The following is a 23,166-nucleotide window of genomic DNA, read 5'->3' on the forward strand; positions in this document are numbered from 1 at the left end:
CCCCCACCTCACTGCAGGCCTCTGGCTGTCTCCACCTCACTGCAGGCCTCTGGCTGTCCCCTCCTCACTGCAGACCACTGGCTGTCCTCTCCTCACTGCAGACCACTGGCTGTCCTCTCCTCACTGCAGGCCGCTGACTGATCACGCTCTGCCCCAGAAGAGAAGCTGTGAGATGATCTATGAGAGGTATTGCTTGAATTGGTAAAAAACGTTCAATTCAATGGGATGTAGAGAACAGTTTCCAATTTTGGGGAGCCCCATATTTGAGGCCACCAGCAGGAGACAAACACTAATAAACCCAATAAAATATTCAGGGCAAACGTCCTCATCCAGAAAGTGGCTGGAATCTGGAGCCACCAGAAGTCCAGAAGGAAGGGCCAGGCAGCCCTTATTTCCTGGACCAATACCAGCTCCTTAACTGAAGGTGTTTATTCTAGTTGTAAAACACGTCTGGAGGCATTGTTCAGGTGAGCGCAGTGAATGTGTTATCTCACTGCGAGCCCTAGAGATACTTTGATGATGCTTTGGAAAAGGATAAAGATTTGTTCCTTTTCCAGTCGTTAAGGAACTGCCAGCTTTGAAGGTAACTGTTGTTCATGGCAAAATGTCCAGCCTCCACTGAGTGCATTAGGCCAGCACTGTCCAAGGATGAGTTAATGCTTTTTATTCTCACATTGAGCACTAGTTAAGTGTGACTCTGGCACATTTTTGTAGGTGTGTGACCCAGTGGCATGCATACCAGGAGGCCAGGCAACAAATCATTGCCCTGATGAACCAAGCAGAGAAGAGGTTGTCGGAACTCTCTTCAGCCAAAGCCGCAACGAGCCATGAAAGTGAAGAGAAGCTGACCCAACACAAGGTCAGTACGACAAAAAAAAATTAATTAGTTCTCATCACGAATCAGCTCACGTCTATAACATGCTCGCGTCACTAATCTGTGGATAAGATTAACTTGCTAAGATCACTCACTAGCTCACATTAATAACTAGCTCATGTCAATAACCAGTCAACAAGTTTAATTGATAACTCAGTGTGGAGCTGGAGGAGCACAGCAGACCAGGCAGCGTCAGAGGAGCAGGAAAGTTGACGTTTTGGGTTGACCCAAAAACGTCAAGCTTCCCTGCTCCTCTGACACTGCCTGGCCTGCTGCGCTATTCCGGCTCCACACTGTGTTATCTCTGACTCCAGCATCGGCAGTTCTTAATGTCTCTGAACAAGTTTAACTGGTCCATGACAATAAATAACTCCCATCAGTGATTACCTCACATCAATATATAGCTCATTAAATAACTAGCTCACATTGGTACCGAACTTGCATTGACAACTGGATCACAGTAAAACTGATTCATTTCAATGACTTGTTGATTACGGATAACTAGATCACTGCAATAACCAGTTCACAATAATAAGCAATATTAACTAATTTGTATCAAAAACTAGCTTACATCAACAAATAACTCTCAACAACTCAAGTGACATTAATAACTGACACACCAATACTTTGTACTATAATGTGATAAAACACTGTAATAACTAGTTGATAACATTCTCTGTTTTTACTCTTTGACCAGTGCTCCCATTCCTTCTCTGTTTCTCCCTGTTTTTATGGATTCCAAGAATTGAGAAGGAGGCAAGTTATGCTAAACTTGCCTTGAACTTCAGTTGGACATTACCTCCAATGCTGTGTATAGTTCTGTTCGCTGCATTATAGAAGGGTATTGAGGCACTAAGTGAATACAAAATTCACCTACGAGGATGATGTGCTATGTAATTACCTGTCAAGAAGGAGTTTGGTTATTTCAGTTGGCTCAGTGCTGGTTCGCAATGCAGAGTGACACCAACAGTGGTAGATCCAATCCCTGCTCAGGTCACCGCATCCTTCATTGTCAACCTTTCCCCTTGCCTGAGGCATGTTGACCCTGGGGTTAAACTCTCCATCAGTCATCTCTCTTTCTTGAGAGCAGCTTGATAGTCCTCTGAAACTACTGCAACTTTTATCTGTCGAGAAAGAGTGAACAGATTGATCTAATGTATTGATAAAGATAAAGCTGGCTCCTAGCCCTAATAGAGCTCATGAAAATTATGAAAGGCTTTGATAGAGTGAATGCAAAGGTGATGTTTCCACTCGTGGGGCTGAGCATAATTGGAAGTCAACAACAAATTCCAAAAGGAATTCAGAAGGGAATTCTTTACCCAGAGAAGTGAAAATGTGAAACTCACTTCCATAGGGGAGTAGTTGAAATGAATATAATCATAGAATACTAGTGTTTTTCCAGCATGGAGACAGGCCCTTTGGCCCACCATGTCTGTGCTGGTCCTCAAACATCCACCTATCCTAGTCCCCTTTTACAGATCTTGGCCTGTTATCTTGTAAGCTGTGACATTTCAAGTGCTCACCTAAATACTTCTTAAATGCCTTTAGGATTCCTGCTCTTACCATCCTTTCAGGCTGTAAGTTCCAGATGCCCACGACCCTCTGGGGAAAGCATTTTCCTCAAATCCCATCTAAACCTCCTGCTCATGACCTTAAAACTCATGGATATTGACCCTTTTTAAGGGGCAGCGTTTCTCCCTAGCCACCCTGTCTTTGCCCCTCATTACGTTTTACACCTCAGTCACATCACCCTCTCAGCTTTCTCTGCTCTGAGGAAAACAACCCCTTGTCTATCTAGCCTGCCTTTATAGCTGAATAGCTCCAGCCCAGGCAACATGCTGGTGTGTCTGCTCCCTGAATTATGTAGATGAACTTAAGGTGCAACCAAATAAGCAGATTAGGAAGAATGGGAGGAAGATTTACTCAGAGCATAAACACTGGCGTAGACTTGTTGGGCCGAATGGTCTGTTTCCAGTCTGCATTTCCTTAGTTGTATGTTGTTGTTGTAGAGTTGTCAAGTCATACAGCATAGAAATAGACCCTTTGGTCCAACCCAGTCCATGTCGACCATAATCCCAAACTAAACTAGTCCCACCTGCCCATATCCCCCCAAACATTTTTTGTTCGTCTACTTATCTAAAAGTTTTTTAAAGGTTGTAACTGTGTCCGCGTCCACCACTTCCTGTGGGATTTCATTCCACACACGAACCACCCTCTCTGTGTAAAACAAATTGCTCCTCACACCTTTATTTAAATATTTTTCCTCTCACCTTAAAAATATGTCCCCTAGACTTGAAATACCCCACTCTATGGAAAAGAGACCTGCCACCCACCTTATCCATACCCTTCATGATTCTGTCAGGCTCTGTTGGGTCAGCCCTCACCCTCCTGTGTTGCAGTGGAAAATGTCGCAGCCTGTCCATCCTCTCCTCATAACTCAAACCCTCCATTCCTGGGCAGCATCCTTGTAAATCTCTTCCACCAGCTTAATCATATCCTTCCTATAACAGGATGTTATCATCTTATAGATATTCTAGTTCCCTGTGTTGACTTTGCCAGTATTTCTCTCCACTTGCAGTCCTTGCTGTCGGTGGTGAACTCCTTCCAGGAGAAGATCACTGCCCTGGAGGAACAAGCCTCACATCTCGAGAGCCTGGGTAATGATGCTAGCAAGGCCACCATCAGCAGATCCATGACCACAGTGTGGCAGCGTTGGACCCGACTCCGCACGGTCGCCCGGGAGCAGGAAAAGATGCTGGAAGAAGCTGCAAGAGGCTGGAAAAACCTCACAGACAAGGTACAGGGCAGAGTGACAGGCGTATCAGAAGGCTGTGCAGACGCTGGGAAGTTTCAGTGAGGACGCTCAGCAGGGCGAAGGGCATCATTAGTGCTTCAGTTCAGTAACCTTCCATCAGAACTGGAAGGCATTCGAAATGGACGGGGAGAAATTTGTTTCGCTAGCGCTATGCATGTAGCGGATCCCTCTGTGTCACCTGTCCCTAGGGAATTGAGCTCAGTCCACATCATGTGGTTGAAATGGTGCTACACAAACAGGTTCCTCCCTCAAAGAGTTTGTCAGCAATTTGCAGAGCTGGAGAAAAAGCTGAGAGTGGGAGGGAGCAATGTGAACATCTGTTCTAGGGTGGAGGCTGGCGAGGATCAAATGACCAAAGTGATACGGTGTGAGACAAAAGAGGGTTGATATTGGAGCAAATGAGGAAGCGAAAGGTAGAATCGGGGAGGTGTGAATAGTTGCAAAAGAACAGGAAACATAGCAGGGAAATGCAGAAAATCTAGTTTGAAGAAAATGGCAAAGATCCTTGCCACCCTATCACAGATCTTCCCCTCTGTTCCTCATTCCCACCTCCTTTACATGCCTCTGTGCTTGCGCAAGAATTCTTCATCTCTTAATATCTTGTAGTTGTGATGAAAGTTCTTTGGCCTGTTGGGAGGCTCGGTGCCTCCCTTCTGCAAATGCTGTACAACCTGCTGACAATTTCTCTGTTACCACCAGTTTGGCTAAAGGTGTATCCTTCCAAATAAGGGTCAGGTCATGTACGTGATACACGGTCAGACAGCATCACAATCTCTTTGCAGCACTTGTTCTTCATACAACCTCTTACTGATTCACCGACTAACGGTTACATTTTCCTCAGTGTGTCCGTTTTTGTAGCAGATCGAATGCAAAAGTTCAAAGAGGCATCCCAATGGCTTTAAGTACTGAAGGTCTCTGGGCCTATTTGTGGTAGAGCCAAATTGCGATGGGGGTAGATGATCATAAAACAAAGGAAGAAATTGATTTTTTTGTCTCTGCCTGGACAGAATTCTGAGAATGGAGGTAGGATGGAAAGGGGAGATGTTTAACAGTTAGGCTTCCGGGTTAGAATGGTAAAGTTTGTTGAACCATAAGGTGGTGATGGGTCTTTGAACCTAACCCAGCCCATCTATTTGGTCAGAGCTCTAACCACGTCCTGTACATCAGAAGCATATCATTGAAATAATGCATTTCATGTGTGAGTCAATTATTTTTGCTTCAGAAACAAGTTTGCACTTTGACTTGCTGGAACTCATGTCTCCTTTTCTACTTTTATGGTTTAATTTCAAGTTTTGCTCCTGATTTACCAATTCCCTAACAATTTCTCTCCATAAGATTCTGGTCAGTCGACCCCTTTCGAGGTTGGAAAGCCCAGACTTACTCTCCCAGCCCTGCAGTTAAGTGATTACTGCTCCATAATTGGTTCTGTCAGGGCCAACAAGACCCCTTTCAATTTAACTCTGTGCTCACAAGTAATCATTCAGGGGAATCCAGGTTTATGGAGAAAAAGCAGGAAAGTGGATAAGCCATGGTCCCATTGAATGGTGGAGGAGACTTGATGGGCTGAATGGCCTATATGTGTTCCTATGGCTTACAGTCCTACGATAGACCATTGCCTAAAAGTGGTTGGCAATGTAACAAAACATCATTATCATACGGGGGCCTGCACAGGGTTCCTAATGTAGCCTTCCTGTCTGATTTAATTGAAATCCTGTTTTAGTGTTCCATTCTATCATCATTCCTAAGTTTGGTGTTTTTCATGAGCTTGGAATCAGGACCTTATTTCTTGATGATTTCCCAGGAAATCTCGACAATCACATTTTCCCAGCAACGTAAGACCCATTTTAGAAGTTACACAAGGTGGGGAGTTGGAGTTAAGATTGAATGGTTTGATGGGAGATTTGAGGTGCTGAATGGACTCCTTCTGATCCTCGTTTCTCTCTCTGACTTTCACCCTCTTGCAGCAAGGTGATAGAGAAGTGGGGATTTGGTGTCAGTAGAAGGTATGTATGTTTACTGTCGATATGGTCTCATATGCCCCTGTTGTGGTCCTCAGATTGAGACGACGACTGTGGTAGTGGACCAGTTGCAGGATCGACTCCCTGACAGCTCGGTTGAAAAGGCCCGTAAGACCGAGCTGCTCGAGCTCCTGGAGTACCATGATGCTTTTGCGCAGGAGGTGGAACGGGAGCAGTCCACTTTGACCGTGCTTCGACAACAAGCCTTAAACATGCTCCGTGATGTGGCTCTGCCTTCCACCTCTGTCGAGGACCTGCCTGTAATGCATGAGATCAAAGCCATGCAGGACAGATACGACAAGTAAGTGGGTTTGGTGGGCTTCGAGCGTTGAGCCTTGACTAAAGCTGTATCTGCCTCCCTGAATCGCGTTGTGTAAATGAATGAGTTATCGATGGGTAGCACCGGAAGTGCTTCCTTGGTAAAGATTGTAACAGCAAGCTGGTCATTACCTCAGTACCTGCTTGCTGTCCAGGTGACTTCCCAAGATACTTAAAGATGTGGAAGAGTCAATGAGATCCATCCATTCAGGAAGATCCAATGTTCCATTCTCATTTGGAGTGCCCAATTGATTTTAGGGTTTTTGTTTCCAATGGTATCCACTGTGTTGTGTGGAGATGCCTTGCCAAGCCTCAGGCTGAAACTTTCCCTCATTTGACTCCTTCTCCCACCATCTCCCAACACAATTTAATGCAGTGCCATTTTACCAGATTTTCCTCTTCTATGTCCAACCTGCTGACCTCTGAAAGGAGGCAACTGAAATGAAAAGGCAACTTATGTTGTTGGTCACTGGAGTTACAGCCGTCCATCAGTGTAGCTGTGCGAGCAGTTCACATGTCCACTTAGTGTGAGCACATTTCCCATCCTGCTTTGCAGTGAGCACACAGTGAGCACATGGTATACAACCAGAGTCCTGTTCTCCATGGCTGATGCTCATTACAATTCGCAGTCATTCAACTCCAACCTAGACACTAAGCCTTGTGTCTCATGTTTGTTGACTACCAAGAGGTGCCTGAAACAGGCCAGGGCTTTTCATGGATAACAAGGTGTGGAGCTGGATGAACACAGCAGGCCAAGCAGCGTCAGGGGAGCAGGAAAGCTGACATTTCGGGTCTGGATAGCTGAAGGCTTTTAGAAATGACCACATTTGCAGTAATTGACACAGTGTGATATCAGGTGTTATTGTTACGGAAATATTGAATCGACACATTATTTATGCCATTACATAATGGCACAAAACACCATCTCTGGACACTGAGGTGCAGCTAGCCTAATGTTGGAAACTAACTCTGTTCATTCCCAACAGCACATGGTTTGTGACTCTGTCTTGATTTTCTCTCCTATGTTTTCCAAGTTTTAGTTCCATGAATGCCACTGTAGAAATTGCAGGGTGGCAGTTTGGCCCATTGCACCTATGCATGTGTTACCCTTTCAGCTAATGCTTTCCACTCTAAGCTTACATACCCTAAACCTTGCTCTGTGGTGTTGTATATCCACCTTCTACTTGACCTTATCTGTTTCCTTTCAAGGGATGTTCCAGCCCTTTCATTTGAGGCAAAATTCTCTAATCTACCAGATTATTTCTTCTGACTTTCGCCTTCATTCTCCCAGTAACAATCCTCAGTCGCACAGTATCATCATTTCACTGGCTGTTCACTGTTTGCCTCCCAAGCGCCTGCGTTAGGCCAACAGTCCCTCATTTGTTTGGCTGCGACCGTATGAAGCTAGGCATTCAGTGACAGCAGACCTCAACCAAGGGATCCATTACCTAACCTCATCCGAGAGCCCTCAACCAGCAAGTGTGATATGTCATAGGACGCTTAGTTTCAATGGCGTTGATCGAGGAGTAAATGTTGAGTCTGATCAGAGCTTCTGATGTTTCATTCAAATGGAAAACCACAGTTGACCGCCTCCTGCAGACAGCTACATTCTCATAATGGTGTTTGAGCTGGTGTCAGATTGTTAAATTGAAATGCACTTTCCCTGACGGGAGGATTTTGTTTTCTGTGGGCCCGGATTGGTCAAAGCTGATATTGAGAAATGTCTCTGTCCCATTAAAGTGTGCGGCAGAAGATAAGGAAGAGTAAGAAGATGGTCCAACAGGAGCTAAAGGAGCGGGAGGAGGTGGAGAGTGAGTTAAATGCTGTCAAACAGTGGCTTCATGAGACAAGAGAGTATCTGCTGAACCCGACGTCTGATGCAGTTATGGAGCTCCGAGAGCTAAAGGTATTTACATTAAGCATTGGCTGCAGTTACTAGGAAAAAAAAATACATTTATGTTGTTCAGAAGAGAGACATTTGCTGAAGCTTTGTGCCTCGCACTTATCAGGCCAAATGCAAGAATACCAAATGTTTCATGAGCTCAAGATCTCCTAAAAACACTTTGCAGCCGGCAGAATACTGAAGCGTAGTGGCCATGGGAAAGGAGCTTGTAATGATCCGGAACTCAGTCCCTGTTAAGGTGGTGGAAGTAAAGATAATAGATAATTCCAAAAAGAAATTGGCGGGGAGCTCAATGGAAATTAACTTGAAAAGTGATGGCAATACAAAGGGTGAATTGAACTGAATGCATTGCTCCCCCGAGAGATGGCACGGGTCATTTTGACTCATTCTGTGTCACTTTGATTCTGTGGCAGACAGCAGCCAATTTGTATACATCCATCTCCCGATCCGATGATGGACCAGATCCTCTGTCTTCCTGGTTTGTGGGTTGATGGGTCAGTATTGGTCAGGGTCTATAAAATCATGAGAGGCATAGGTAAGGTAGTTGGCTAACAGCTTTTTCCTGTGGTACAGGAGTATAAAACTAGAGGGCATGGGTTTAAGGTGAGGGGGGAGAGATACAAAAGGGCTGAGGGGACAATTTTTTTCGCACCAAGGGTAGTGAAGTGTCTGGAATGGACTGCTAGAGGTAGTGGTGGAGACAGGTACAATTTTGTCATTGAAGAAACATTTGGGCAGGTAGATGGAGGGATACAGAACAACCACAAGCAAATGGAACTAGACTAGATGTGAAAACAGGGATAAGTTGGCTGGAGGGCCTGTTTTCATGCTGTAAACCTCTAATATGCAGCGAAGTACAGCTAACTTCCCTGCTCTTCTTCAACATAGTGTCAGGGGATTTTTTGACGTCCACCTGACAGAGAAAAGTGACCTTCACACAACAGTGCAGCACTCCCTCAGTACTTCACTGTAATATTAACCCAGATGTAGTACACAAGTCTCTGGAATAGAGTTTGAAGCCCCCAAACATCTGGACAAGGTTGATGTTGACCAGGGAGATCGGCTGGTGCTGCCTGAACAGACACTGGGCCGGAAATTTGCTTGTACCATTTGGGTACTGAGTACTGATTGGTTGGAATACAGAATGAAGAATCTGCTGCCGTCCCCTGACCTTCATCACACCCTGACTATGTTAGTATTCCCTTAATTTCTGGAAGGTCACTCACGAGATATGGGGGTCACTGACTGGGCCAGCACTGACTGCCCTTGAGAAAATGGTGGTGAGCCTCGGTGTAAACTACAACACATGCTTGTGGCACCTTCAACACAGTAAAAGGATTTGAAGCCCTTCATGCGGACATTTTCAGAGAGGATTTGAGACGGGGGCACAAAAAGAGCTGGTAGGCCACTTGACTAAAGGATTTGTCAAAAGAAGCACGTTTAAAGGAAGGTGGAGAGGTTTGGGGAATTTCCTGTAAAGGCACAGATGTGATTGGCCGGCCATTTTAAAATCAGTGGTTCACAAGAGGCCAGGTACGGAGGTGGGGGGTATTTCGCTTATTCTTGTGACCTGGACGTTGCAGGCAAGGCCAGCATTTATTTACCCACCCATAATTACCCCTCAGCGGCAACTAATGAACCATTTATAACTGAACCGCTTGATCAGGCTATTCGACTGCATTGCTGTGTGTGTGTGGGGAGTCACATGTGATGCTAGTGAGCCAGAAGTGTTTTGGTGACAGCAATTTAATCATTAATTAAAATATGTACTCTCCCAGCTATTGCTGTGGGACGTGAACGCATGAATCTAGAACCTTAGCACAGCCCCCTGACTAATAAGTTCGGGATCATCACCACCATACTACCAGTAGCAATCCCAAAGAGTTGTGTGGCTGGGAACCGTTTTATTGCTTGGGAAGGGTGAGATCATGGAAAGATTTGAAAAGCAGGGTGAGAAATTTATGCGGAGGTGGTGATGTCAAAAACCAATACAGTGAAACTAAAAGTTCATGGACCGGGACACCAAGAGGATTTTAATTGTAGTAAAATTGTAGTAAGTGACTCCAGTAGCCCTGGATTTTGCCACATTTATCCATCGACAATGATATTTTGTCTTTGCTGATTGACTTTTTTTCTTGGCATTCAATCTGCTGCTCTAATGCGATCCCTTGTGTTTAGGAACTTCACACAGAAGTAGCTGCTCGACATCAGACTGTGGCACGACTGGGAGATCGACAACGCAGTAAATACCTGGAGCTTTACACTATTCTGCCCTCTGAGCTCTCGGAGCAGTTGGCCGAGGTCACACTGGCCCTTGGAGCCATCGAGGAACAGGTAAAGTTTGAACTCGGTAGCCGCTGGGGGCTTTCCCACCCCAGGGATCCATCCACCACTACAAAATACTCACTGTCCTCCATGGCCAGTGTACTATCACGGGGAGAGATCATAGGAATTGGCCTGGATTTCTTTTGGAAACAACTCCCAAACCCACATCCCCAGAAGGGCAAGGGAACCAGGCACATGTGAATACCATGACATCCAAATCGTACGCCAAATCACAAATCTTCTCGACTTGGACACAAATGGCCAGTCCTTTTGTAGCCAACTGGGTCAGAGTCCCAAAACACCTCCACTAACAACGCAAGAGTATTGTCACTATGTGGATGGTGGTGATTAAAGGAGAAGGTCACACATAGCACCTCATGCCAGGGGCAAGAAATACTGGCCTTGCCCCCGACACTCTCACGCCTGGGACGAACTTCAAGGAGCAATTCACCGCTGTTGACACATTTTGTGCAGCAATCACAGAAATTAGCTTGGACTCTCTTGTCATCAGTTAGAAGTGTGACAGTTGAACACTTAGAATTCAGCTCTGAGGGAGGGTCACTCAACCTGAAACGTTGACTCTGATTTCTCTGCCAGACCTGCTGAGCTGTTCCAGCAGTTTCTGTTTCTGCCTCTGATTTGCAGCATCTGCGGGTCTTTCGGTTTTTATTCAGTCTTGTATTTTGGGAAGTACCAATTGTTTCTCTTGCAACAATAGTTTGGGAGCTGAAGAAGAGGGTAGTGATGCATTGTGCCATCTGAAGGGCACTGAATGAGACAATAAAATGTCAATCTACAGGGATGCCTGTATCTCACGAACAAGTTTTTAAAAGAGACAACTGGCTTCTTATGTAAGGAAAACACTTCAGGCATGGCATTCTATTCTGATTTAAGACATACTTTAACAAAACATAAAATAACTGTTTATTTCATTCTTGTTTGCTATTGCTGGATTTTTCCTCAGAGTGTGCAGATTTGAGCATTAGTTGCTGACCAGCTTCTCTCTGAGCTGTGTCAAGGCAAGGCTTTGATCTTGAGTCTCTTGGTCAATTGCTTTACGCTCCTGCCTTCATCATTAGGGGACACCAGTTTGTCCCAAAATTACCGTCACATGGGCTCAAGTGTCAGGCATCCACTCCTTTACTGACCCACAAAGACGATTCTCCATGGGAAAAGCAAGCTCTCCAACTGGGACAAAGCGGTGGTTTGCTTACATGCGATGTCTCCCTGCTGGCAGATGTCTAGTCTTGACAATCTCACTCTATTCATCATTCCATCACGGGATGCAGACATTGTGAGTGAAGCTGGTTTGTTACCCATGCCCAGTGGCCCTTGAGAAACTGGCGATGAGTTGCTTTCTCAAACTGTGCCAGTTCGTGGAGTGATGGGGGCAGCCATTGGCTGAGAGTCCTAGTTGCCTAAGAAATACGATGGTGGCTCGGGACAACTCAACTTACTGCTGCCTCACGGTGAATGTTTGTTTTAAAAACGAATGGCCATAAAAGTCAATATAACTGGTTGTGATAGGTGATTCTGTCTTTATCAATAAAGTGAGTCTTGAACTAGCTTTAGAAAAGCATAGGAGCAGGAGTAGGCTATTCAGCCCCTCAAGCCCATTCTGCCATTCAATTGTTTGGTGGCCTAACTTCATCTACTTGCCTTTGCCCCATATCCTTGAGTACATTTTGCTCAACAAAAATTTATCTATCCCAGACTTAAAATTAACAACAAATTCAGCAATCACTGCCATTTATGGAAGAGAGTTCCAAACCTCTACCACCCCTTGCAAGTAGAAGTGCTTCCTGATATCTCTCTTCTACAGTCTGGCCCTAATTCTCAGTTTATGTCCTCTTGATTTAGAATTCCCCAACCAGTGGAAATAGGTTATCTTTATCCTTTATTTACTTGTTAACGTCTTGAAGACTTCGATCAGTTCAACTCTTAATCTTCTAAATTCTAAACATAACAGGTCTAATTTGCCTAATTGCTCCTCATAACCTAACCCCTGTCCAGGTATCATTCCTGTAAACCCTCCAAGGCCAATGTATCGTTTCGTAGGTGCAGTGCCCAGTGCTGCTCACAGAACTCAAAGTGGGATCTAGTCAAGGTTTTGTATCACTGCCATGTGATTTCTGCACCTTGTACAGCAAAGCCCCAGATATAAAGACCTGCATTCCATTGGCTTCTTCGATTATTTTCTGCTGCTGAATACAGCATTTTAATGATCTTTGCCCCTAAACCCTCAGGGTTCTTTGGACATCTACAGTATTTGACTTCATGCCATCTAGAAAGTTTCCTGATCAATCCTTTATTGGTCCAAAATGCTTAACAACATGTTTGCTTACATTGAAGCCATTTGGTGAAACAAATTAATGCGATTTGTTTTTCTCTAAGCCTCTCCTCTCCCAATCCTCTAGTCCAGCCCCACCCCATGCCCACCACAACCTTTTCCAGAAAAGCATAGATGTTTAGTAGCTCCCTGTTGGAAACTGGCTGGAACAGATTGTGTTTTCACTGTGAGCCGAGACCCCCAGATGCTAATGTTTGGTGCCCTCACTCTTCAGGTGAATTTGAAAGAAGGAGAAGCTCAGCAGATGCAGGCGGTGACCCTGGACTTTAACTGCAGGATGCAGCAGATCTCTGATGAATTGAACGATATCTCCAGAAAGCTGAAGGAGAAAGGAACCGATATTGTACAAGCCAAGATTGAGCACAAGGTAAAGCAGGGCCAGGTTGTTTCTTTCATTTGTTTGTGACACGGAGCAAATTTTTACTGTCTTTAGCTCACAGCATCTTACAACGAATTGTGTATACATTCTATATCTGCACACACAACAAGGTTCGATAAGCATCCTCAAAACCAAGCAGCCTGTGTGTTGTTTGGCTCTCTTACCTTCAGTGCAAGCAGTGGCATGATAGCTCACAGCAACAGCGTCCCAGGTACGATTCCGGCCTCGGCAGACTGACCGTGTGGAGTTTGTACATTCTCTCCGTGTGTGTGTGGGTTTCTTCCAGGTGCTCTGGTTTCCTCCTACAGACCGAAGATGTGCTGGTCAGGGTGGATTGGCCATGCTAGATTTCCCCATAGTGTCCAGGGATGTGGATGAGTAAGCTATGGGAAATGTAGGTTTACAGGAATAGGGTGGGATGCTCTTCAGAGGGTTGTTGTAGACTCAATGGGCCAAATGGCCTGCTTCTATCCTGTCCATATTCTATGAGCCGTTACTATCATATTAATCCAGAATGGCAATGAGTTTAGTTTTTACAACCATTTGTCAGATCTTTCAGAAACCCCCAACCAAGTTGTTCATGTGTGGTCAATTTGTTGTGCACACAAAGGATCCTGCAAATCCTACGAATTGTCATCAGATTGATGAGGAATTGATCTACTTTGCTTGTTGTTGGCCTAAATTCTGATATCCAAACAGGGCCACTTGGTCCTTAGTGCTAGCCTGAGTCACCACGAAAGGTGACCAAGCCAATGTGATGTATCATTCTAAAGGAGGCCCCTCCAACAGTGCAGCACATTCTCTGTGCTGGAGGTGTTAGTATGGATTTGGGGCTCCTGGGTGGAACTTGAACTCATGGTCCTTCTGACACAGATGTAAAAGTGCTGAATCATTTCACTTTTACAGACTATTTATTTCACAAAGCTCTCTTGAAACCTTCCCCACCGCAAAGTCGCAGCTCCCTTTGAACAAGCTGCATCATTTTGTAGAGCAACATCTGTCTAGTTTCCACGTAGGCGGTGAATTATGAGGAAGTCCCAGGACAATTCTGGCTACTTTGTCTGTTGCGGATCATTCATGTAAGAAAAGTGCAGCATTCAGTTAGTTCCAAAATGATTCCAGTGTTTTAGCTTTCATCCCTTGTGTGTTTGCCTGAAACTCTAGAGGCTGATAGCAGAAGGATTTTCACTTATGTAATGAAGAGAAGCCAACAGTTCTGTGAAGAAGTTGCAGCTCATTCATTCATTTATTTCTGAATCATCCTTTCCATAGTAGGATCCAGTTAAAACTCACTATGTAGACTGCTGCTGCGAGTTCAGACATGGTCCTCCTTATCCTGTCACCACCACTTCTCTCTTGGTGTCACTCCCTGCTAAGCCTCAGTTTCCGATTTCCAGCTCTGTCCCTGCTGTTGATTGTTGAACCTGTCCCTGAGAAGACCCAATCTTCCCGAACTTTGTCACTGGCATTGTGTGGAGTTCCACCTGATTTATGGCTGTTAATTGAGGGGCTAACCAGCTCTAAAACCTACCCAACGTACTCATAATGATGGTTTAAAGACGGAAAATCTTGAAATGCAAGGTGTCCCAAAGCGGTTTACAGCCAAAGAAAGACTTTTTAAAAATGTTGGCACTGTTATAATGAGGATAACACAAGACAGGCAATTTACACACAGCAAGATAATGACCAGATAGTCTGTTTTTAAGTGGCATCTAGTTGACAGACAAGCACTGGCAGGAGAGTAGCAAGAACTCCCTGGCTTTTCATCAAAACAGCTGGGTCTTAAATGTGAGAAGGTGAGCAGAGCCAGCAGCTGAACAAACCCGCAAGGTGGAAGCTCTAATGGAGCAGATCTCACTCAGTACTGCACTGGGAAGTTAGCAAAGTCATAGAGTGGTACAGTGCAGAAACAGACCCATTTGGCCCAAATTGTCTATGCCGACCAAGTTTCCTAAACCAAACTAGTCCCATTTGCCTGCTTTTGTCCCATATCCCTCTAAACCTTTCCTATTCATGTACCTATCCAAATGCCCTTTAAATATTATAACTGTGCCTGTGCCTACCACTTCCTCTACCAGTTCATTCTGTACACACACCACTTTCTGTGAAATGTTGCTTCTGAAGTCCCTTTTATATCTTTCCTCTCTCACCTTAGACCTATGCCCTCTAGTTTTGCACTCGCCCACCCTGAAGAAAAGACCTTGGCTATTCACCTTATCTATTCACCTATCCAGTCCTGGCAACATCCTGGTAAATCTTTTCTCTCCCCTCTCCAATTTAATAATACCCTTCCTATAGCAGGGAGACCAGAACTGTACACAGTGCTCCAGAAGTAGCTTCAGCAATGTCCTGTGCAACTGCAATATGACGTCCCAACTCCTGAACTCAGTGCTCTGATCAATGAAAGTAAACGTGCTAAATACTTTCTCGACCACCCTGTTATACCTGTAATGCCACTCTCAGAGAACTATTTACCTGAATTGGAATCAGTCCTGAACCCACAAGAGTCTGAACCAGAGGTGAGTGTATGACCACCTGGGCAGTATGTTTTCCGAGCACACTCCAAGTTTAATCCTGTGGGAGCCGTGGAGATTTGATTGTGACAGGATTTGGCTTTTGCAGAGACTTTGGGACAAGCTGGATAGCTGTAACGTGAAACTCGTAGAACTGGACGCAACGATACAGGATTTCATAGAGCAGAACCCTCAACAGAGCAAGTGCCTGACTGACGACATGACGAAGCTATCGAGCCTTTATCAGCAGGTCTTTAAGGAGACCGAGTACAGAGCTTCCAAACTTAACAAGGTAAGCAATGCCAGCTGTGCACACATCTCAAAATCTGCCCTCTTCATGTCTTCAAATGTAATTTGTGGTTTCAGAAAATTATCCCTTCTCCTTTCTGCCCATCTTTTACCCCCCAGTGGAGCTAAGAGGGGTTCAATTATGTGCAGAGGTTACACAGTGCAGGCCTAAATGTAGACTTTTAAGGGAGGATTGCATTGGGGTGTTTAAAACAGTTGAAAGATTTGTTTGGGCAAATGGAGAAAAACCCATCTTTCATGTGGGAGAGTGCAGAACAAGGGACCATGAGCTTAAAACTGGAGCGGGGTCATTCAGGCAGGATGTTAGTGAGTGCTTTCAGGATGTGGAAGCGTTGGAAGGGTTGCAGAGGATATTTACCAGGATGTTGCCTGGTATGGAGGGAAGGTATTATGAGGAAAGGCTGAGGGACTTGAGTCTGTTTTCATTAAAGAGAAGAAGGTTAAGAGATGACTTAATAGAGACATACAAGATGATCAGAGGGTTAGATAGGGTGGACAGTGAGAGCCTCTTCCCTCAGATGGAGATGGCTAGCACGAGGGGACATAGCTTTAAATTGAGGGGGCGATAGATATAGGACAGATGTCAGAGGTAGGCTCTTTACTCAGAGAGTAGTCAGGGAGTGGAATGCCCTGCCTGCAACAGGAATAGACTCGCCAACTTTAAGGGCATTTAAATGGTCATTGGATAAACATATGGATGGTAATGGAATAGTGCAGGTTCAATGGGCTTCAGATTGGTTTCACAGGTTGGTGCAATATCGAGGGCCGAAGGGCCTGTACTGCACTGTAATGTTCTATGTTCTGTGCATGGGGTAGTGGAAATCCAGAACTGCTACTGAATCAATCAGTTCAACCTCGTGGAATGTCCAAAATGGGGACTGATTTATTTTTGAATGGTGAGCTTAATAGGAGATATAGAATCAAGGTGGGTAGTTGCTAAGGTTCAAATGAATCAAGATCGAATTGAATTCAGAATCAGGTTTGAGGGGCTGAATGGCCTCCTCCTGCTCCAGTTTCTCACAACTCAATTCGTCAAGTTCCTAAAGTCCGGCTAAATTGCCCTCCAGTTAGGCGACATTTACAACATTGAGTACAGTTCTGGTCACCACACTACCAGAAGGATGTGGATGCTCTGGAGAGGGTACAGAAGAGGTTTACCAGGGTGTTGCTTGGTTTGGAGGTATGAGTTACGAGGAGAGCTTGGACAAACTTGGTTTGTTCACACTTGAACATCAGAGGCCGAGGGGTGACATGATCAAAGTTTGCAAAAACTGAGAGGCGTGGATAGAATGGGTAGTCGAAGTCTTTCTTCTAGGGTAGAAATATCAATTATTAGAGGAGACAGGTTGAAGTTAAACAGGGAGAAAATTTAAAGGGGATGAGAGAGGCAAGTTTTTATTTTACACAGAGGATAAGTACCAGGAATGTGCTGTCAGTAGAGGTGGTGGATACCGTAGCAATGTATGAGAAGCACCTTGATGGATACATGAATAGGCAGGGAATAGAGAGATATAGACCATGTGTGTGCAAAGGGGTTTTAGTCCCAGTCATGTGTCAGTGCAGGCTTGGTGGGCAGAAGGGCCTGGCCCTGCACCGGACTGTTCATTGCTCTGTTCTGATCCCTCCACATGTACCGTGCAACCTAGAGGCTCCCAGCCTCACTGACAGAACTTTCTGGCTGGTACGGTTTCCTGCCCCTAAAACCAAAGAGTTGATCCCCGTCCCCATCTGATTATCCGTTAGCTGTTTAGTGGGGAGTTATTTGGGTCAGGGTGAGATCGCAGCTACTTCACCACTCCTGGTCCTCTCTAGGGAGGAGTTGCTTCCATCAAAGAGTTGCTGCCCACTTGGAAGCTCTGTGAATCACAGCAGCACCAGGCTTGAGAGGTGGCCATTACTGCGACTACAGCCACTCTCTGAAGAAGGACAGCTAATGGTATCCCAGCTGTGAGCACGGATTGGTAGGGTATGGGTGAGGCCGGGCTGGTACGCACCACTGAGTGGTGGGGGGGACGGTGGGTTTGAGAATTGACAGGCTAGAGGCGGGGTGATGTTTGTTGCCTTACATGGGCACAGGGGAGCCTGCAAAGGAAGAGACCATCACAGGAAGCCAAAGTTCCCAGCTACTTGCTTCGTATAGGCCTCCCCTGCCCCAAGTCAAACAGCAGGAGGAGTGGGATGAGGCCCTGATGTAACCACTGATTGGTCACTTTGGGCTAAGAGTCAGTCCAAGACCTCCACTGTGGAAAACAGTTTGGGAGTGGGAATGTGGATGTGGCAAGGGCACACGCTGTAATCTGTAAAACTCACGCTTCCCCCAGCTTTCAAACTGGTCTGGTGAGGGGGGGTGGGATTGTAAACTTCTGCCCATGGCCATCGCACCCACACATCTTCATTCAACCCCATTGTGTTCTGAATTCTGAGGAGCAGCTTTCTGAACTGTCAGTGACGTGGCTGGAAAAGCAACTGGTGTTTGAGCATGTTCCTGAGATTCAGATACTTCTAGGGATTAACAGGCACTCCCAATCCCTCCACTGGATAAAGGACGAAGAAAAATACACCACAGGAATGGGACCTTCGGCCCTTCAACCCTGCATCCTCACATTTTGCCCTACCATGCTAAAACTTGATCAGACATGATCATATTGAATGGGTCGGCAGGCTCAAAGGGCTGAATGACTCCTACTATCATTGATTCTGTGTCCAGCACAGTCCCCAGTAAGTGGTTCTGTCTGTAGAAGTGTTTCAGTCAAACACCACTTCGCCTGGTCAGAAACAGTGAGGCAATGTTTTGACCCTGAGGATCCTCCTGTTGCCAGTGATGGATTCATATTGTCATCAAGAATGGAATGTAGTTTGAGGTACACAGTAAATATCAACAGAAGATCCTTTAAGGTTATGCCATAAAGATTGGTTTAGTAGTGCATGTAAAGACAGTGTGAGGTACTCCATAAACATCAGTTTAAGGTACTTTACAACGATTAGTTAAAGTTGGTAGCACTTCTGAGTGAGATGGTTGAAAGTTTCAAGGTTCAAGTTCCACTGGGACTTGTGAAGGTGTGCTGCTGAGGGAGTTCTGTGTTGTCAGACGTGCTGTCTTTCAAATGAGGTGTTAAATTGATGCCTAATTGCTCAATTAGCTTTTCTGATGAAGGGTCTCAGCCCAAAACGTCAGCTTTTGTGCTGCTAAGTTGCTGCTTGGCCTGCTGTGTTCATCCAGCTCCACTGTTTGTTTTCTCGAATCCTCCAGCATTTGCAGTTCCCATTATCTCCTGCTCATTTAGGCAGCTGGTAAGGATTCACTGCTGATATAAAGATTTGATGGTGCCTCCCTGGAGGGAGGATAGGAACTGGTGTCTGAGCCTATGGTGGGGGACTCAGGAGGTGATGAAAGGTAGTTGAATAAATATTGTGTCTTTCATGGTGGTGAGAGATGCCGAGAGACACAGGGGCTGGGGAGTACTTTGAGAGGATGTGGTCAGATGGGTGAAGATTTTGCTTGCAAACGGCATTGGTAGATTGAGGAGCGTAGATGTGGACATCCAGCTAGAAGGGGTGTGAGAGGAGTCATGGGTTGTGCTGGAATTCCAGGAGGATTTGTGGATGAAGACAAGGATTGGACAGGATACGAAGGGCCAAGTTTTAGATGTGTTGTTCTTGATGAAAAGTGGTGGTTGGAAGCTGGTAAGGTGGAATGAAGCCCATTGTAGGATGAAAGTCTATGGGGAATGGGTGGTGGTGGAGGCAGCAGGGAGGAACAGCTCAAACTCTCCAGCTTTCCGTTGTCTCTCCCCAATCTCCAATAACTCCAATTCAGTACAAAACTGACCTGTCAGAATCCTGCCCTGTGTGGAGTACACCTCAAGTGTCATGATGCTGTCTGTGTCTGTGTTGCTGCCTGTATGTGCTGTGTTACAGCATTTGCATTGTATCAATGTCTGTGTTGCTGTCAGTGTCTGTTATGTTGCAGTGTCTGTGTTGCTGTCGGTGTACACGTGTTGCGGTGTCTGTATTGTGTCGGTGTACACGTTGTGTCGCGGTGTCGGTGTTGTGTCGGTGTACACGTTGTGTCGCGGTGTCGGTGTTGTGTCGGTGTACACGTTGTGTCGAGGTGTCGGTGTTGTGTCGGTGTACACGTTGTGTCGCGGTGTCTGTATTGTGCCGGTGTACACGTGTCGTGGTGTCTGTATTGTGCCGGTGTACACGTGTCGTGGTGTCTGTATTGTGTCGGTGTACACGTTGTGTCGTGGTGTCTGTATTGTGTCGGTGTACACGCTGTGTCGCGGTGTCTGTATTGTGCCGGTGTACACGTGTGGCGGTGTCTGTATTGTGCCGGTGTACACGTGGTGTCGCGATGTCGGTGTTCTGTCGGTGTACACGTGGTGTCGCGATGTCGGTGTTGTGTCGGTGTACACGTGGTGTCGCGGTGTCTGTATTGTGCCGGTGTACACGTGGTGTCGCGGTGTCTGTATTGTGCTGGTGTACACGTTGTGTCGTGGTGTCTGTATTGTGCCGGTGTACACGTTGTGTCGTGGTGTCTGTATTGTGCCGGTGTACACGTGTTGCGGTGTCTGTATTGTGCCGGTGTACACGTTGTGTCGCAGTGTCTGTATTGTGCCGGTGTACACGTTATGTCGCGGTGTCTGTATTGTGTGGGTGTACACGTTGTGTCGCGGTGTCTGTATTGTGCTGGTGTACACGTTATGTCGCGGTGTCTGTATTGTGCCGGTGTACACGTTGTGTCGCGGTGTCTGTATTGTGCCGGTGTACACGTTGTGTCGCGGTGTCGGTGTTGTGTCGGTGTACACGTTGTTTCGCGGTGTCGGTGTTGTGTCGGTGTACACTCGCGGTGTCTGTATTGTGCCGGTGTACATGTTGTGTTGCTGTGTCTGCGTGTTTCTGTGCTGCTCTGGTATATGATGTCTGCTCCAGTCTAACCTTCTGCTCCTGTTAACCTCGTCAGGCGGCTTCGCAGTTGGAGGAATTCCATGAAATGCTTGACTTTGTGCTGAAGTGGTTGGAGAAAGCCAAGAATCTCGGCTACAGTGCCATCAGCTGGCACTCCGCAGCTCAGCTCAATGACCAACTGATCACCTACCAGGTAGGAGACAAGTGCTTTAACCTATTGCTTTATATGAGTAGCTTAAGTTAGCAACAGACTCAGCAACATCGGTCCTTGCAGCAGATGGCCTTGCCTGTAGCTCTCTGGCTGTGTCAGTGCAGATTGCCCCTGTCGAGCAGATATGTCAGCTGCGGTTACTGGATACAGTCAGGGTATAAAGCTGTTTGTAGATCACCCACAATTTGTTGGATCTGCCATGCTGTGCCAAGTGAGCACTGCACTGTCACCGTTGTTTGGGTTCATTGTTAAATCAGTGTGTGTGTCAAAGGTCCAAAGAGCAACCAGGGGGTCTCTCCCTGGTGTCTGGGTGAATATTTACCCTCACTGGTTCAAGTTACCACCAAGGTGCTGACCCTCAGGTTAAACTCACTGCCTTTCGTCTCTCTTTAATGAGAGGGAGCAGCCCTGTGGTCCTCTGGGAGCATGGCAACTTTATCTTCTATTCTGCGTGTCCTTCGACCAAAAGAAGGCTCGTCTCCCGCATTTCCCGCAACACATCCCTCACACCCTGCCCCCGCCACAACCGCCCCAAGAGGATCCCCCTCGTCCTCACATACCATCCCACCAACCTCCGGATACAACGCATCATCCTCCGACACTTCTCCCATCTACAATCCGGCCCTACCACCCAAGATATTTTTCCATCCCAACCCTTGTCTGCCTTCCAGAGAGACCACTCTCTCCGTGACTCCCTTGTCCGCTCCACACTCCTCTCCAACCCCACCACACCCGGCATCTTCCCCTGCAACCGCAGGAAATGCTACAATTGCCCCCACACCTCCTCCCTCACCCCCATCCCAGGCCCCAAGATGACTTTCCATATTAAGCAGATGTTCACCTGCACATCTGCCAATGTGGTATACTGTATCCACTGTACCCGGTGTGGCTTCCTCTACATTGGGGAAACCAAGTGGAGGCTTGGGGACCGCTTTGCAGAACACCTCTGCTCGGTTCGCAACAAACAACTGCACCTCCCAGTCGCGAACCATTTTAACTCCCCCTCCCATTCCTCAGATGACATGTCCATTATGGGCCTCCTGCAGTGCCACAAAGATGCCACCCGAAGGTTGCAGGAACAGCAACTCCTATTCTGCTTGGGAACCCTGCAGCCCAATGGTATCAGTGTGGACTTCACCAGCTTCAAAATCTCCCCTCCCCCCACTGCATCCCAAAACCAGTCCAGCCTGTCCCCGCCTCCCTAACCTGTTCTTCCTCTCACCTATCCCTTCCTCCCACCTCAAGCCACACCTCCATTTCCTACCTACTAACCTCATCCCGCCTCCTTGACCTGTCCGTCTTCCCTGGACTGACCTATCCCCTCCCTACCTCCCCACCTATAGTCTCCTCTTCTCCTATCTTCTTTTCTCTCCATCTTCGGTCCACCTCCCCCTCTCTCCCTATTTATTCCAGAACCCTCTCCCCATCCCTCTTTCTGATGAAGGGTCTAGGCCCGAAACGTCAGCTTTTGTGCTCCTGAGATGCTGCTTGACCTGCTGTGTTCATCCAGCTCCACACTTTGGTATCTATGAACGTGACCTGGCCATTTCCATCACTGCCTGTGGGAACCTTGAAATGCACATATTTGCTGCCCTGGCGTTTACATTACAGCACTGATTGTAGTTCAAAAAGCTCACAACTCATTGTGAAGCACTTCCAGGACATAGTAGGAAGATGTAAAGTGCTGTATTAATGCAGTCATTGTTTTCACATCCAGTATTTAACTTTGGCTGTACATTGGAGCCCCCCGAGCATATTGTTCACATTTATTTGCACTAATGACACTAATTGCGTTCGATCAACGGGGACTCAATGGCCTAGTGGCATTATCACTGGACTGTCAATCCATAGATCCAGGTAATTTTGTGGGAACCACAGTTCGAATCCGGTAGAATTTGAATTAAATAAAAATCCGGAAGTAAGGTGGCACGGTGGCTCAGTGGCTAGCACTGCTTCCTTGCAGCACCAGGGACCCAGGTTCAAATCCACCCTAGGGTGGGGAGCTTGCACATTCTCCCTGTGTCTGGGTGGGCTCCCTCTGCTTTCCTCCCACAGTCCAGAGATGTGCAGGTTAGGTGGGTTAGCCATGCTATTAGTGTCCAGGTATGTGTGAGTTAGCCAGAGACAATGCAAGGTCACAGGGATAAGGTGGGATGCTCTTCGGAAGTCTCGCGTGTACTTGATGGGCCAAATGGGCTGCTTCCACAAAGTATGACTGTGTGTCAGATGCTCCAGGATGTCCT

The 23,166-nt window shown here is 46.4% G+C and overlaps 1 protein-coding gene across 10 annotated transcripts in view; it reads left to right on the forward strand.

Moving 5' to 3' along the window:
* The window catches only part of syne1b (spectrin repeat containing, nuclear envelope 1b), a 504,959-nt gene that overhangs the window by 288,584 nt on the left and 193,209 nt on the right, over positions 1 to 23,166 (forward strand). For all 10 annotated transcript variants that reach the window (XM_059648367.1, XM_059648370.1, XM_059648364.1 and 7 more), the window contains 8 exons: positions 715 to 859; positions 3,453 to 3,671; positions 5,746 to 6,008; positions 7,766 to 7,931; positions 10,107 to 10,262; positions 12,818 to 12,970; positions 15,605 to 15,787; positions 20,768 to 20,905. In XM_059648367.1, coding sequence (XP_059504350.1) covers positions 715 to 859; positions 3,453 to 3,671; positions 5,746 to 6,008; positions 7,766 to 7,931; positions 10,107 to 10,262; positions 12,818 to 12,970; positions 15,605 to 15,787; positions 20,768 to 20,905 — 1,423 coding nt within the window. The remainder of the gene's footprint in view (positions 1 to 714; positions 860 to 3,452; positions 3,672 to 5,745; positions 6,009 to 7,765; positions 7,932 to 10,106; positions 10,263 to 12,817; positions 12,971 to 15,604; positions 15,788 to 20,767; positions 20,906 to 23,166) is intronic.

This window comes from Stegostoma tigrinum, chromosome 9, assembly GCF_030684315.1.
Source record: "Stegostoma tigrinum isolate sSteTig4 chromosome 9, sSteTig4.hap1, whole genome shotgun sequence".
NCBI classification, from domain to species: Eukaryota; Metazoa; Chordata; class Chondrichthyes; order Orectolobiformes; family Stegostomatidae; genus Stegostoma; species Stegostoma tigrinum.